The sequence below is a fragment of the Symphalangus syndactylus genome, chromosome 2, assembly GCF_028878055.3.
Source record: "Symphalangus syndactylus isolate Jambi chromosome 2, NHGRI_mSymSyn1-v2.1_pri, whole genome shotgun sequence".
NCBI classification, from domain to species: Eukaryota; Metazoa; Chordata; class Mammalia; order Primates; family Hylobatidae; genus Symphalangus; species Symphalangus syndactylus.
The window spans coordinates 58174899-58187081 of NC_072424.2; the positions used below are offsets into that span (position 1 = coordinate 58174899).

General features: G+C 36.9%; 1 protein-coding gene across 1 annotated transcript in view; it reads left to right on the forward strand.

Annotated features, from left to right (window-relative positions):
* The window catches only part of EYS (eyes shut homolog), a 2088383-nt gene that overhangs the window by 1163005 nt on the left and 913195 nt on the right, over positions 1-12183 (forward strand). Inside the window, exon 24 of the mRNA XM_063618766.1 lies at positions 5126-5250. Within this exon, the coding sequence (XP_063474836.1) occupies positions 5126-5250 (125 nt within the window). The remainder of the gene's footprint in view (positions 1-5125; positions 5251-12183) is intronic.

The following is a 12183-nucleotide window of genomic DNA, read 5'->3' on the forward strand; positions in this document are numbered from 1 at the left end:
CAAGCTAAGAATGTAAACATCACATAACCTTGAAGGAACGAAGAGTAAAAGTTTAACATTAAAATTTAAGCCGGGCGCGGTGGCTCACGCTTGTAATCCCAGCACTTTGGGAGGCTGAGGCAGGCGGATCACGAGGTCAGGAGATCGAGACCACAGTGAAACCCCGTTTCTACTAAAAATACAAAAAAATTAGCCGGGCGTGGTGGCGGGCGCCTGTAGTCCCAGCTACTCGGAGAGGCTGAGGCAGGAGAATGGCGTGAACCCGGGAGGCGGAGCTTGCAGTGAGCCGAGATTGCACCACTGCACTCCAGCCTGGGCGACAGAGCGAGACTCCGTCTCAAAAAAAAAAAAAAACAACAAAAAACAGTTTAAAATTGAAATCACAGGCCTTTTGCAAATAACAAGAGGATGACTGCATTAACACACCCCGAAATTAGCAAGTGGAGTTCATTCCAGGAAATCAAACCTTAGCATTCATAAAACATTCAGTATAATTCACTATATTAACACTTGATCAAGAAAAATACACATGACTGTATCAATCATTATCATATCATATATCATTTAATCAATATGATTATATATCAACAGATGAATAAGTAAAACCATATAATGATCTTAATGGATGCACAAAAATCACTTGACGAAACTTAATTTCCACTCATAAAAACTGTCAAAAAAACTAAGAATAGTCCAGGTGCGGTGGCTCACGCCTGTAATCCCAGCATTTTGGGAGGCCAATACAGGCAGCTCACGAGGTCAGGAGATCGAGACCATCCTGGCCAACATGGTGAAATCCCGTCTCTACTAAAAATACAAAATAAAATAGCTGGGTGTGGTGGTGTGCGCCCCTAGTCCCAGCTACTTGGGAAGCTGAGGCAGGGGAATCGCTTGAACCCGTGTGCCAAGATCGTGCCACTGCACTCCAGCCTGGTAACAGAGAGAGACTCCATCTCAAAAACAAAAACAAAAAACAAAATATCTAAGAATGAAAGGTAACCTCCTTAACCTAATAAAGGCTACATTTTAAAAACCTATAGCTAACATCATTCTTAATGATGAAAACTAAACCGTTTCTCCTTCAGATTTGATACAGGCAAACATTTCCTCTCACAACACTGCTATTTAATATCCTACTAGAAGTCCTGCTGAGTGCATTAAGACAAGGAAAATAAATAAAAGGTATGCAGATTGAACAGGAAGAAACAGAACGGTCTTTATCTACAGATGCAATCATTATCTTTGTAGAAGATAATTTTCTCTGTAGAAAACCCTCTACTATTTTTGAAAAAAGCTCTTGGACCTGATAAGCTAGTGTAACAAGGCTTGCAGGATATAAGATCATCATACTGAAGTCAATTGCTTTCCAGTAATGAACACTGGAATATTGGAAAGAAGAAACACAAAACAAAACAAATATATCACTTAGAACAGTAAACAAAAATGAAGCATTTAGGGATAAATCTAATAAAATGTTTATATCTCTATGTAGAAAACTATAAAATATCAGTGAAAGAAATCAAAGAAGATACGTGTAACTGGATATTTCTTAACATAAATTGAAAAACTCAATATTGTTAAGATATTGTTTCTTACAACTTGATTTATAGATTCAAAGCCATTTCACTCAAAATTCCAGAAAAGATTTTAAAAATATATATGAAGAAATTATTTCAAATTATTTATATAGGCACTTCTCCTTTAAAGAGGTGTGCGTGACTCCTCATCTGTTAAGCGTGGGATGTGCAAAGCAACTTTCCTCTAAAGAGTAATGTTGATATAATGTGATGAGAGCCTTTTCTATGATGTCTTTCTCCCGGAAACCTGTAACACCAGTGTAACCATGGGACTAATATTAAACAAACCTAAATTGAGGTATAGTTTACAAAATACTTGACCAATGCTCTTCAAAACAGTCGAAGTCATCAAAAACAAGGAAGTATGAGAACATATTACAGTCTAAAGGAGCCTAAGGAGATATGCACCTAAATGGAATGTGGTATTCTGAATAGGATTCTTGAACAGAAACAAAAGACATTAGATAAAAGCTAAGGAAACTGCAATAATACATAGACTTTAGTTAGTAATAATGTAGTAATATTGTGTCACTATTTGTGACAAACATACCATGTGAATGTAAGGTGTTAACAATAAAGGAAACCGGATACATAATTTATGAGAACATTCTGGGCTACCCTTGCAACTTTTCTTTTTTTATTTTTATTTTTTGAGACGGAGTCTCGCTCTGTCGCCCAGGCTGGAGTGCAGTGGCGCAATCTCGGCTCACTGCAAGCTCTGCCTCCCGGGTTCAAGCCATTCTCCTGCCACAGCCCCTCCAAGTAGCTGGGACTACAGGCGCCCGCCACCACGCCCGGCTAATTTTTTGTATTTTTAGTAGAGACGGGGTTTCACCATGGACTCGATCTCCTGACCTCGTGATCCGCCCGCCTCGGCTTCCCAAAGTGCTGGGATTACAAGCGTGAGCCACCGCGCCCGGCCTTACCCTTGCAACTTTTCTGTTATCCTTAAAATTATCGCAAAATACAAATTATATTAAAAATTTTTAAAACTATCCCCTTTAAAAAAATCTTTATTAGGTAAGTAGTTTTTTTTTTCCTTTGCAATGAAAATTAAAATAAATGTTAATATTGTTCATAGGTAAGAACATAGGCAAATGGACATTTTAGATAACTCTGCCAAGAATATAAATTGATAATATGACTGGGCAACATAGCATGACCCATTCTGTATAATGGACACAGATAAAATGTCCATTTTATATAATGAACACACACACAAAAATTAGGCAGGTGTGATGGTGCACACTACCTGTAGTCCTATGTGGGAGGCTGAGGTGTGAGGATTACTTTGAGTTTTATATTACAGTGAGCTATAATCGGGCCACTGCATTGCACTCCAGCCTGGGTAACAGAGGAAGAACCTGTCTCAAAAATAAATAAAATAAATATATTGATAATGCGTTTTTGAAGAACAATTTACGATATTCAAGGAAAGACAATGAACACTTCGATTATTGACAAAATGAGCTCTGAGTTTATTTTGCATATAAGAGTAAACCACTAGTGAATTCCTCTCAAAAAAAAAAAAAAACACTGCTGTGGGTTTCTTTTTGCTACAAAGATGGGGAGGTTCACTGTGGCAGTGGGAATTCAATACTGAAGATTTCATCTTGACAGTGCAAAATCAGACCATCCATAAATCCACACACAGTTAAAGCAAGTCTTTCTTTCTTTTTTTTTTCTTTTTGTTTGTTTGTTTTTGTTTTTGAGATGGAGCCTCGCTCTGTCGCCCAGGCTGGAGTGCAGTGGCGTGATCTCGGCTCACTGCAAGCTCCGCCTCCCAGGTTCACGCCATTCTCCTGCCTCAGCCTCCTGAGTAGCTGGGACTACAGGCGCCCGCCACCACGCCCGGCTAATTTTTTGTATTTTTTTTAGTAGAGATAGGGTTTCACCGTGTTAGCCAGGATGGTCGCGATCTCCTGACCTCATGATCCACCCGCCTCGGCCTCCCAAAATGCTGGGATTACAGGCATGAGCCACCACGCCCAGCCCTAAAGCACGTATTATTGTTTGTTGGTCAAGAAAGTCTTCAGCTAGGTAAGAATCTAGCACAGTGGGGTTACTAACATTCTGGATGGTCTAAAATTCATAGTTACCTAGCTTCAGCCCGGTAGACCCAGTTGCAGTGAAAACCAGAACGTAATTTTTATATCACCTAAGCAACTGTGTATCCAGGTAAAACAGAGTGGCTAAATTTGGCTAGCTGATTAGTACAGACCAATAAATTCTACTTCTGCAAATTTGCTAGGCTTGTGACTTTGGTAAAGTTATATATTGTGAATAAGTTTTCAGTAAATATTAGCTGTGGTAAAACTTGTGATCCAATACTGTATAATGATCTAATTTCTATTTATTGAATCTATCCTTTTTCATCAGCATCACCCCAGACTCTGCCCTCCCACATTATATTTCAGCCATTCAGAACTAATTGCAATTTCTGGATTAACTCACACTCTTTTCTTATTCTTGCCCTTGCATATACTCTGCCATTATAAAAATACATTTCTCTATATGCTGATTATAGCATTTATCATATAATTGTGTCGGCTACTTGTCTAGTTTCCCAGCTGGATTCAGTGCTTCTTGAAGGCAGATGCAGAGTTTTACTTTTGTTTGTATTCTTAGCATTCATAAAATACCTGCATGTTGTTGGCACTTGACAAATCTGTATCTATAGCTATGGACATTGCACTTTAATCAATATTATGGATCCTCCATCAGTTCTTGAAGCATGGTTTAACAGCTGACATCTAAATGGTTTATATTAAAGCATCCCTAAAAAATAAGAGGAAGTACAATCGTCTCTGACTATTGACTCTTTCCATATCTATTCTTCCAATTATGGAGCATACCTTTCATGACATGCCCCCAATTTCTCCATTTTAAGAGTCTCCTAGAGACCTCTGTTTTATTTCTTTTCAAACAGTTCACTTGGATTTAAGCAGATACATGCAATAATATAATCTCTGTATTAGTTTCCTGGGAATGATGTAACAAATTACCACAAACTCGTTAGCTTAAGATAACAGAAATTTATTTGTTCATAGTTGTGGAGAGAAGTCCAACTAAAGTGCCAGCAAGGCCAGGTTCCCTCTGAAAACTCTAGGAGAAAATCTTATCTTTCCTCTTCCAGCTTCTAGAGGCTCTGGGTGTTCCTTGACTTAGGGCTGCATAACGTCAATCTTTATGTGCATGTTCACGTGGCCTTCTCCCCCGTGGGTCTCTGTCTTCTGTGCTTGTAAGAACACTTGTCACTGGATTTAGAGCCCACCGAGTTAATCCAGAATGACCTCATCTCAAGATACTTAATTAAATCTGCAAAGACCCGATTTCCAAATAAATTCACATTCACAGATATTTAGTGTTAAGTATTAGACACACTGTTTTGGGGCCACAATTCAACTCATTGTCACCCCAAGGAAGGCTCCCAGCTACATGTTGTTGCAGCTCTGAAAACATGTTTGAATGGTGGAATCCCAAGATGAAAAGTGATAGTGCTCATGTGTATAATATATACAAATATCTTCTTCATTTTTTTTCCTTAGATGTCTTCCTGGATTTTCTGGTCAATTTTGTGAAATCAATATAAATGAATGCTCTTCATCGCCATGTCTACATGGTGCAGATTGTGAAGATCACATCAATGGATATGTTTGCAAATGCCAACCAGGTAATTATTTAAAAAATAATAAGCATACTGCATACATAATAATATAGATGTTTATGTAAATGTATATGTACATGTATGTATAATACAATTTTGACACTCCACTCCACCAATACTGTTGCTGGCTATTAATCAAGTTTTAAGCAATGATCATTCTTTAAAAACATGAAATGAATGTTGTATGACACTAGAAAGCAAGCACTTAGGCTATCATCAGGAAATCTTAATGTTTAGAGTATAATACCTTATTGATGGATTTTCTAAACATATGTAAGCCTCATACTTCTGATCTTTGTATCAGTTATGTCTGGCACACAGCAAGCACTTTATCAATGTCAGCTCTTATTAATATTGACATTATTATTTCTTCCAACAATTGTCAGCACGGAGATGGACAAGCTGAAGAAACTTGTTTTCTTCAAGGAATAATTGCCGCTATTGTCTAAATATTTGTGTCTCCCTGGAATTCATGTGTTGAACCCTAATCAACAATATAATAGTATTAAGAGGTGGGACTTTGGAAGATGATTAGGTCATGAGAGTAAAGCCCTTGTGAATGGGATTAGTGCTTTTATAAAGTAGATCCTAGAGAGCTAGCTGGCCCCTTCCACAATGTGACAACACAGCCGGAAGGTAACATCTAAGAACCAAGAAGCAGCCTCTCCACAGACACAGGATCTGTCATCAACTTGTTCTTGTACCCTGCAGCTTCCAGAACTGTGAGAAATAAATTTCTGTTTTCTGTAAGCTACCCAGTTTATGGTATTTTTGTTATAGCAGTCTTGAATGGATTAAGAAAACCGCTCGTTAAAAATTCGTCTTTTTGGCCATCTCTACCTTTGATCATATTCCTTTAGGTCTATATTGATATATGTGATTGTTGTTCACGCATTTTTTTCCTTCTTTTTTCTTTAGTTCCCTAACTTCAGATTTGTTGCTCTTTTCCTCCATCTTCTGCCACTCATCTTATTTTCAACATTCAGTTAACCCAAAAGGGAGGTTCATAGCCTAAATTTCCTTGAGCAGCAGTAATTTCTCAGGAATATATGTAGGGGATATTTATGGTCACTTAAAAAAAGTTATTGAGCCAGTCATGATAGTAGCGTGCCTATAGTTCCAACTATTTGGGAGGCTGAGGTGAGACGATTACTTGAGTCCAGGAGATGGAGGCTGAGATGTGCTTTGATTGCATCTGTGGATAGCCACTGAACTCCAGCTTGGGAAACACAGCAGGACTTGATCTCTTAGAAAAAAAAAAAAAATCCCTATTTACCTACCTCACAGAGGACTTCAGAAAGCCTGTGGAAACCCTAGGGTTCTGGGCTTCTGGTTATTGGGCCCACTACGGAGATAATAGCCATGCGAGTATTAGGACTAATAGGATTTCTGTGAAGTCATACAAACTTGTGAATACCTATCAACGAGTGTCACCCACGTACTATTTAGAAGTTAAACATCACTCATAGACCTACTCTGTTTTTTGAACATTCATTACTAGTACTAGGTTTTATTTGGTCACATAGAACATCTGGAGAACTTTGTACTTCCCTTTTGAAATAGCCACCTGTACCTAAAACTGGAACTCTTGTAGGTAAAATAAGTAGAATAAAATTACAGTTTTCTTACATAAGAAATGAATACCATTTCAAACATTTTGCCTCTTTCAAGCAAAAAGTATCTTTATTGTGCCCACAAATACTTAATACTCTATGGTAGCTAGCACAAACAATAAATTCTACAGAAACAGTTAAGTAAAATACCCATATAAATTTTGTTTATCATAACAATAGGTATCTTGTAACTACTAGATTCATTTTCTGTTTCATGTTAATATCTTACAGGTGCTAGATTAGTTTTGTTGCTGTAAGTTGATTCCACTACTGTGGATTCACTTGCAAGCATGAGGACATTTTTAAGCTGTTGAATCGTTCAGGCTGCTTTTCAGATCCCTATTGGGAAGCAGAAGACCTCAAAATGATACCCACCTGTATTGCTAGGCGTTATTCAAAATCTGCTGATACCTTTGATTTAAGAGTTACTTACACTCTTCACAACTTAGTTATGGGAGTGAAAACTAAGTGACAAATGAAAAAGTCAAATTTTTGGAAAATGCTACTGACACGTCCCCGGCACTACTGTCTCTGCTCCAGCCATAGCTCTTAATCATGCCAATCCATCCTCCCTTTAAAGTTATGTAAGGAATAATCTTGCTCCTGCAGATTACTCTTCATCCCTTTCTCATTTTCTTAATGGTTTCAGGGTGTTTTTATTCCCACAGTAAAATTAACTCTCTTGTGTACAATTTTATAGCTTTGGTAAATGCATAAAGTTGTGTAACCACCCTCACCGTAAGGCAATTAACCACCATCCTCCAAAATTTTCTCATGCTGTCCCTTTGTAATTAACTCTTTATCCCCAAAAGGAACTGATTTTGATAGAATACTAATTTTTCTCTATAATTTTTATTGAAAATTCTACCTTTTTAGAGCACTTTTCTCCTGTATATGAATTTTATATTTCGGAGATCAAATGTGTGAGTTCTTTGGCATGTATGTGCTTGGGAAATAATAATAATATCAGTATTACTGCATAGACACCATGTTATTTTAGATGTATTAACTAATTAAGTTTTCATAACATCGAGAAAAGGGCATCTTATTTTACCTATCTAATTTTTCTAATAAGGAAACAGAGTCCCAGAACCACTGGGTAATGTCCCACAACGTGTTAGTGGCAAAGCTAAGATTCACACCTAAGAAGTCTGCACTGACGCTTGTGCATTCATCATCTCTCATATTCCCCCAAAATGTTATCTTGGTGAAGAGAAACTCCCCATAAAGTTTCAGTCATGCAAGATGAACACATTCTAGAGATCTGTACAATATCATGCCTATAGTTAATAGTAATGTATTACACAGTTAACGTGTTAAATGGTGAGAGCGCATGTTAAATGTGCTTACTACAGTAAAAAATTGAATTGTCCAATCATTAAAAAACAAAGGCCTTCCCCAATAACATCAATCAGCATGGTTCAGCTTAGTCTAGATGTTAGCAATTCTAAACACTGTGAGAATTCTCAGGAAGTCTCCTACCCAAATCTCTTTTTCTCTTTAAAAGATTCCATTAGAAAAATATAAAACTTTTCACTCTTCTGAGTAGTCCACAGCAATTTGCTTTCTCCTAAATGCCATAGAAAAACACAAAGGCTGATTCATTTCATTTACGCATGTCCACTTCTCTGTCATTCATTTTTAAAAAGCCTTAAATAATTTTGATAATTCTTTCCTAGGCTTCGATCTCAGTCATGCCATTATCCTTATATTACACAGCTCCAGGTAGAAAACTACACTAAGTATTCCTCTGTCTTTAAATCGGTTAAACACTATAAATCATTGCCATTTTCCTCAGTTGTGGAAATCTTTCTTACATTCATATTATGTTGCTAATTATCAAAATACTCTTGTCTTTATCTAACAACAACTCCATGGTTGTCACCCTGGGTAACTCCTCCTCTATGCCAAAAGGTTTTATCTATTTTCTCACTTCCCTCTTCATTTTAGTACAAACAGAGCTGCATGAATCCTGCAACATTCTGAACAGAACACAGTTTGAAAAACTAAATACTAGTTTCCCCACCAGACATTCTGCAAAACACACTGAAATTTAAACTGGATATAAGTGGGTTAGAAGACATTGTAAATGCTGTTTATTTTTGTATCACCAAATCCTAGTAGAGAGTTTATATCATAATCGGTCCTTGGGGAGTGTTCAGCACATATTGAAAAAGTACAACTCATTTATGATGGCCAATGTTGTCCAGTCATGACAGGGCCATGGTAAGCATAAAGCCCTCCACCATCTCTAGGCAGAAAAATTATATAAATATGCTGCTTCCTCCAAGCCAACAAGGTATAATACTTGACAAGTGGAGCTCAGGTTAGATTTCAGACCTCACTCATCCTCTTTGCATGAATGCTTTGTGCAAGAAACAATCTGAACATCATTTAGGACAGTCCTAATAACAGAGTTCATCCTGTACCTATATAGGGAATTAAATGGGTTTTTGAGCTCATTTCCAATGAAGTATCAATATAGGTATTCAGATGTTTTTTATAGAAATAGAAACACACTTAATATGTTTTCAGCCAAAATAGTACCATGTATAGTGTTATCTAACAATGTAGAACACCCAGTAAGTGATATCAGAGCTATCCCACGAAGAGCAAATTGAAAGTGATAGGGAACAGTTTGCGTACCCCAAATTCACTCAGAGTTGTTCACAATCCCTGGGACAGTCACTGTCCCCAGATACCTTTTATACCCAGCAGGGGTGCAATGGTGTTTATATTGCTGGTGATGCAAACTTCAACTGCATATTTTGCTCTTAAAGTAGTATTGTTCATTTTGTAGCAGAAATGCTGCACTATCCTTGGGGCAAGAAAACAGAGAAACAAACATAGGTAATATCTGCCACCAGTAGCCACAGTTATTGTCAGTGATGAGGCGGCTGCATTTAGAACAAAAGAGATACAGAATAATCTTTTTTTAAATCAAGATCCGTGAAAAGTAAAGAAATCCTTATTATGAGATAAAAGAGTATACTATTGTATTTTCATGAAGATGTACATGTAAAATTTTTTTACATATTCTAGAGTTAGACTAAGAAGAGAAAATAATTTTATGTTATCCAATTACTAAATAATATATTAACTAGTTAGACAAAATTATTTTTGGTTTAGGTTTATTTTTATTTTATATTCATAACATCAGATAGAAATCACTATTGCCGGAGAGGGAAAATGAAATGAAAATAAGATATATAAATCTTAGAAGTAGTGACATTTATTTTCATTCATAAACTCAAAGTATTATAACTGTTATGTTATAGAACGGTAATATTAAAACTGGTCAATATTTCTAGCTGAATATATCAATGTATTTGAAGATTTGGTTTAGTCTTCAACTTAAGATCACTCTAGTTTTAGGCTGGGTGGGTTGACTCCCTTGAGCCCAGGAGTTTAAGGTTGCAGTGAACTGTGATCATGCCACTACACTCCAGCCTGGGTGACAGAGAAAGATTGTCTCTAAAAAAAAAATTAGTAAAAATTTACTCTAATTTTATTGCAATGCGTCACCTAAAGTTGTCTTTATTTTGCACTACAATTATTTTCAATCATTTATTCCTTACACACTTACTTATTTTATATGTCAGACATTAGGTTAATACTATTATTTAACACCATAATAATTTGATTACTTTTCCTAGATTGCTAATGACAATTTTTGGTTTTTGTTTTCAGTTACCAAACTATTTTCTGAATATTTGGTTACCTTATTAAGAATGAACATAAAACCTACGTAAGACTCAAAAGAAAATATATTTTGTTTCCGAACATTAAAAAATATCCAATAAATATTTATTTGCCTGATTTGTATTTTCCTATTCTGGTCTCATTTCTTACCATTACCTTGTCCCACACCAGAATAAGCACCTATTCACCTTACGTGTTTCTTCATACTAATAGGTATGATTGACACTCAGTATCCACTCCCATGTAGTGTGGTTTCCTGTACTGCAGAGGCAAGAGTATTAAAAACTACAATTTCCGGACTCCCTCAAAACTGGAGTTGCAAATATAATTGAGTTCCGCCAATAAGAAACATACATAAAATCTGAAGGCTCTGATGGAGACCATTTCTGGGAGTCTTAGCAGATTCTTCTGGTAAAAAAAGTCATGGAGCTATGTGGATCTTTGCAGCAGATCTCACTGTAGAGTCACGATTTCAGTGCGTAGGTGCATTGAAATGGCAGCTGCCTGGTAATCAACTTTGCTTGGATTAGCACAATGGGCTCTTGAGCTCAAAAATTCTAAGAGTGCTTGTATATTTCTCATCTTCCTGATCCTGACTGAGGGGACATCTCCCAGTAAGTCATACTCCTACAGCTTTCCTTCCTTCTGATAATTTTGTAAGCATCTAATTCCATTATTCAGGTCTGTTTTTCTTAAATAACTAGAGTGATTTCTGTTTCTTGTAATGAATCTTGACTAACTTATTTTCTATCCTTGTTTGTTGTCGTTGACCAAGACAGCCTTATGTTTTTCTCAGTTTGACTAGGCTTTAGACAGACTTCTTCCAGACTATAGGGCCTGATCTCCCTTTTTGTACAGCATTTACTTTAGAAAACTTGTAAATTATTTCTCTGTCTCTTTGAGACGTAAATCTTCTCCCAGGCTGTTTCCCAAGGACCTGGGAGTCATTGCTTCAAAAATGTAATCCTGTACTCCCGGGGCTGAGGTGAGAGGATTGCTTGAACCCAGGAGGTTGAGGCTGCAGTGACGTGCGATCACACCCCTGCACTCCAGCCTGGGCACCAGTGCGAGACCCTGTCTCAAAAACAAAACAAAACAAAACAGCAACAACAACAACAATGAAAGACAAAACAAAACAAAATGTAACCCTGGAACGAGACAAATAGTGCCCCTATTTCCCAGTCTCTTTGGGAGAGTAGAAGCCTAACTTCAGTAAGAGACAGTTAGCAAGTACAGGTGGCCTATTGAAATTGACCAAATTCCCACCCACCCAAACATCCCCCTGGTACTTTTCCTTTAGCTCATCCGGCCTTTAAAAATACTCCTGCTCCCGTTTATTTTAGTGGGGTTGAGTACAAGCTCTCTATTGTAAAAATCTCTGTCTCCTATTGCAGTACTCTTGAATGAAGTCTTCTTTGTCTGTATAACTGGCCCAGTGCAATTTTTCTTTTACACTTCCCGTCTTATGGTTTAAAGCTTTATCATGTTCTTCACAGTATGAGAAGCAAAGGAAAACTATGTCATTTTAATTGCTTAAAATATATTTTGAAATAATCAGAAGAGGATACAATATATAAAAAATATAAAATACACTGTAATAAATGTGTATAACTACCATGTGTTC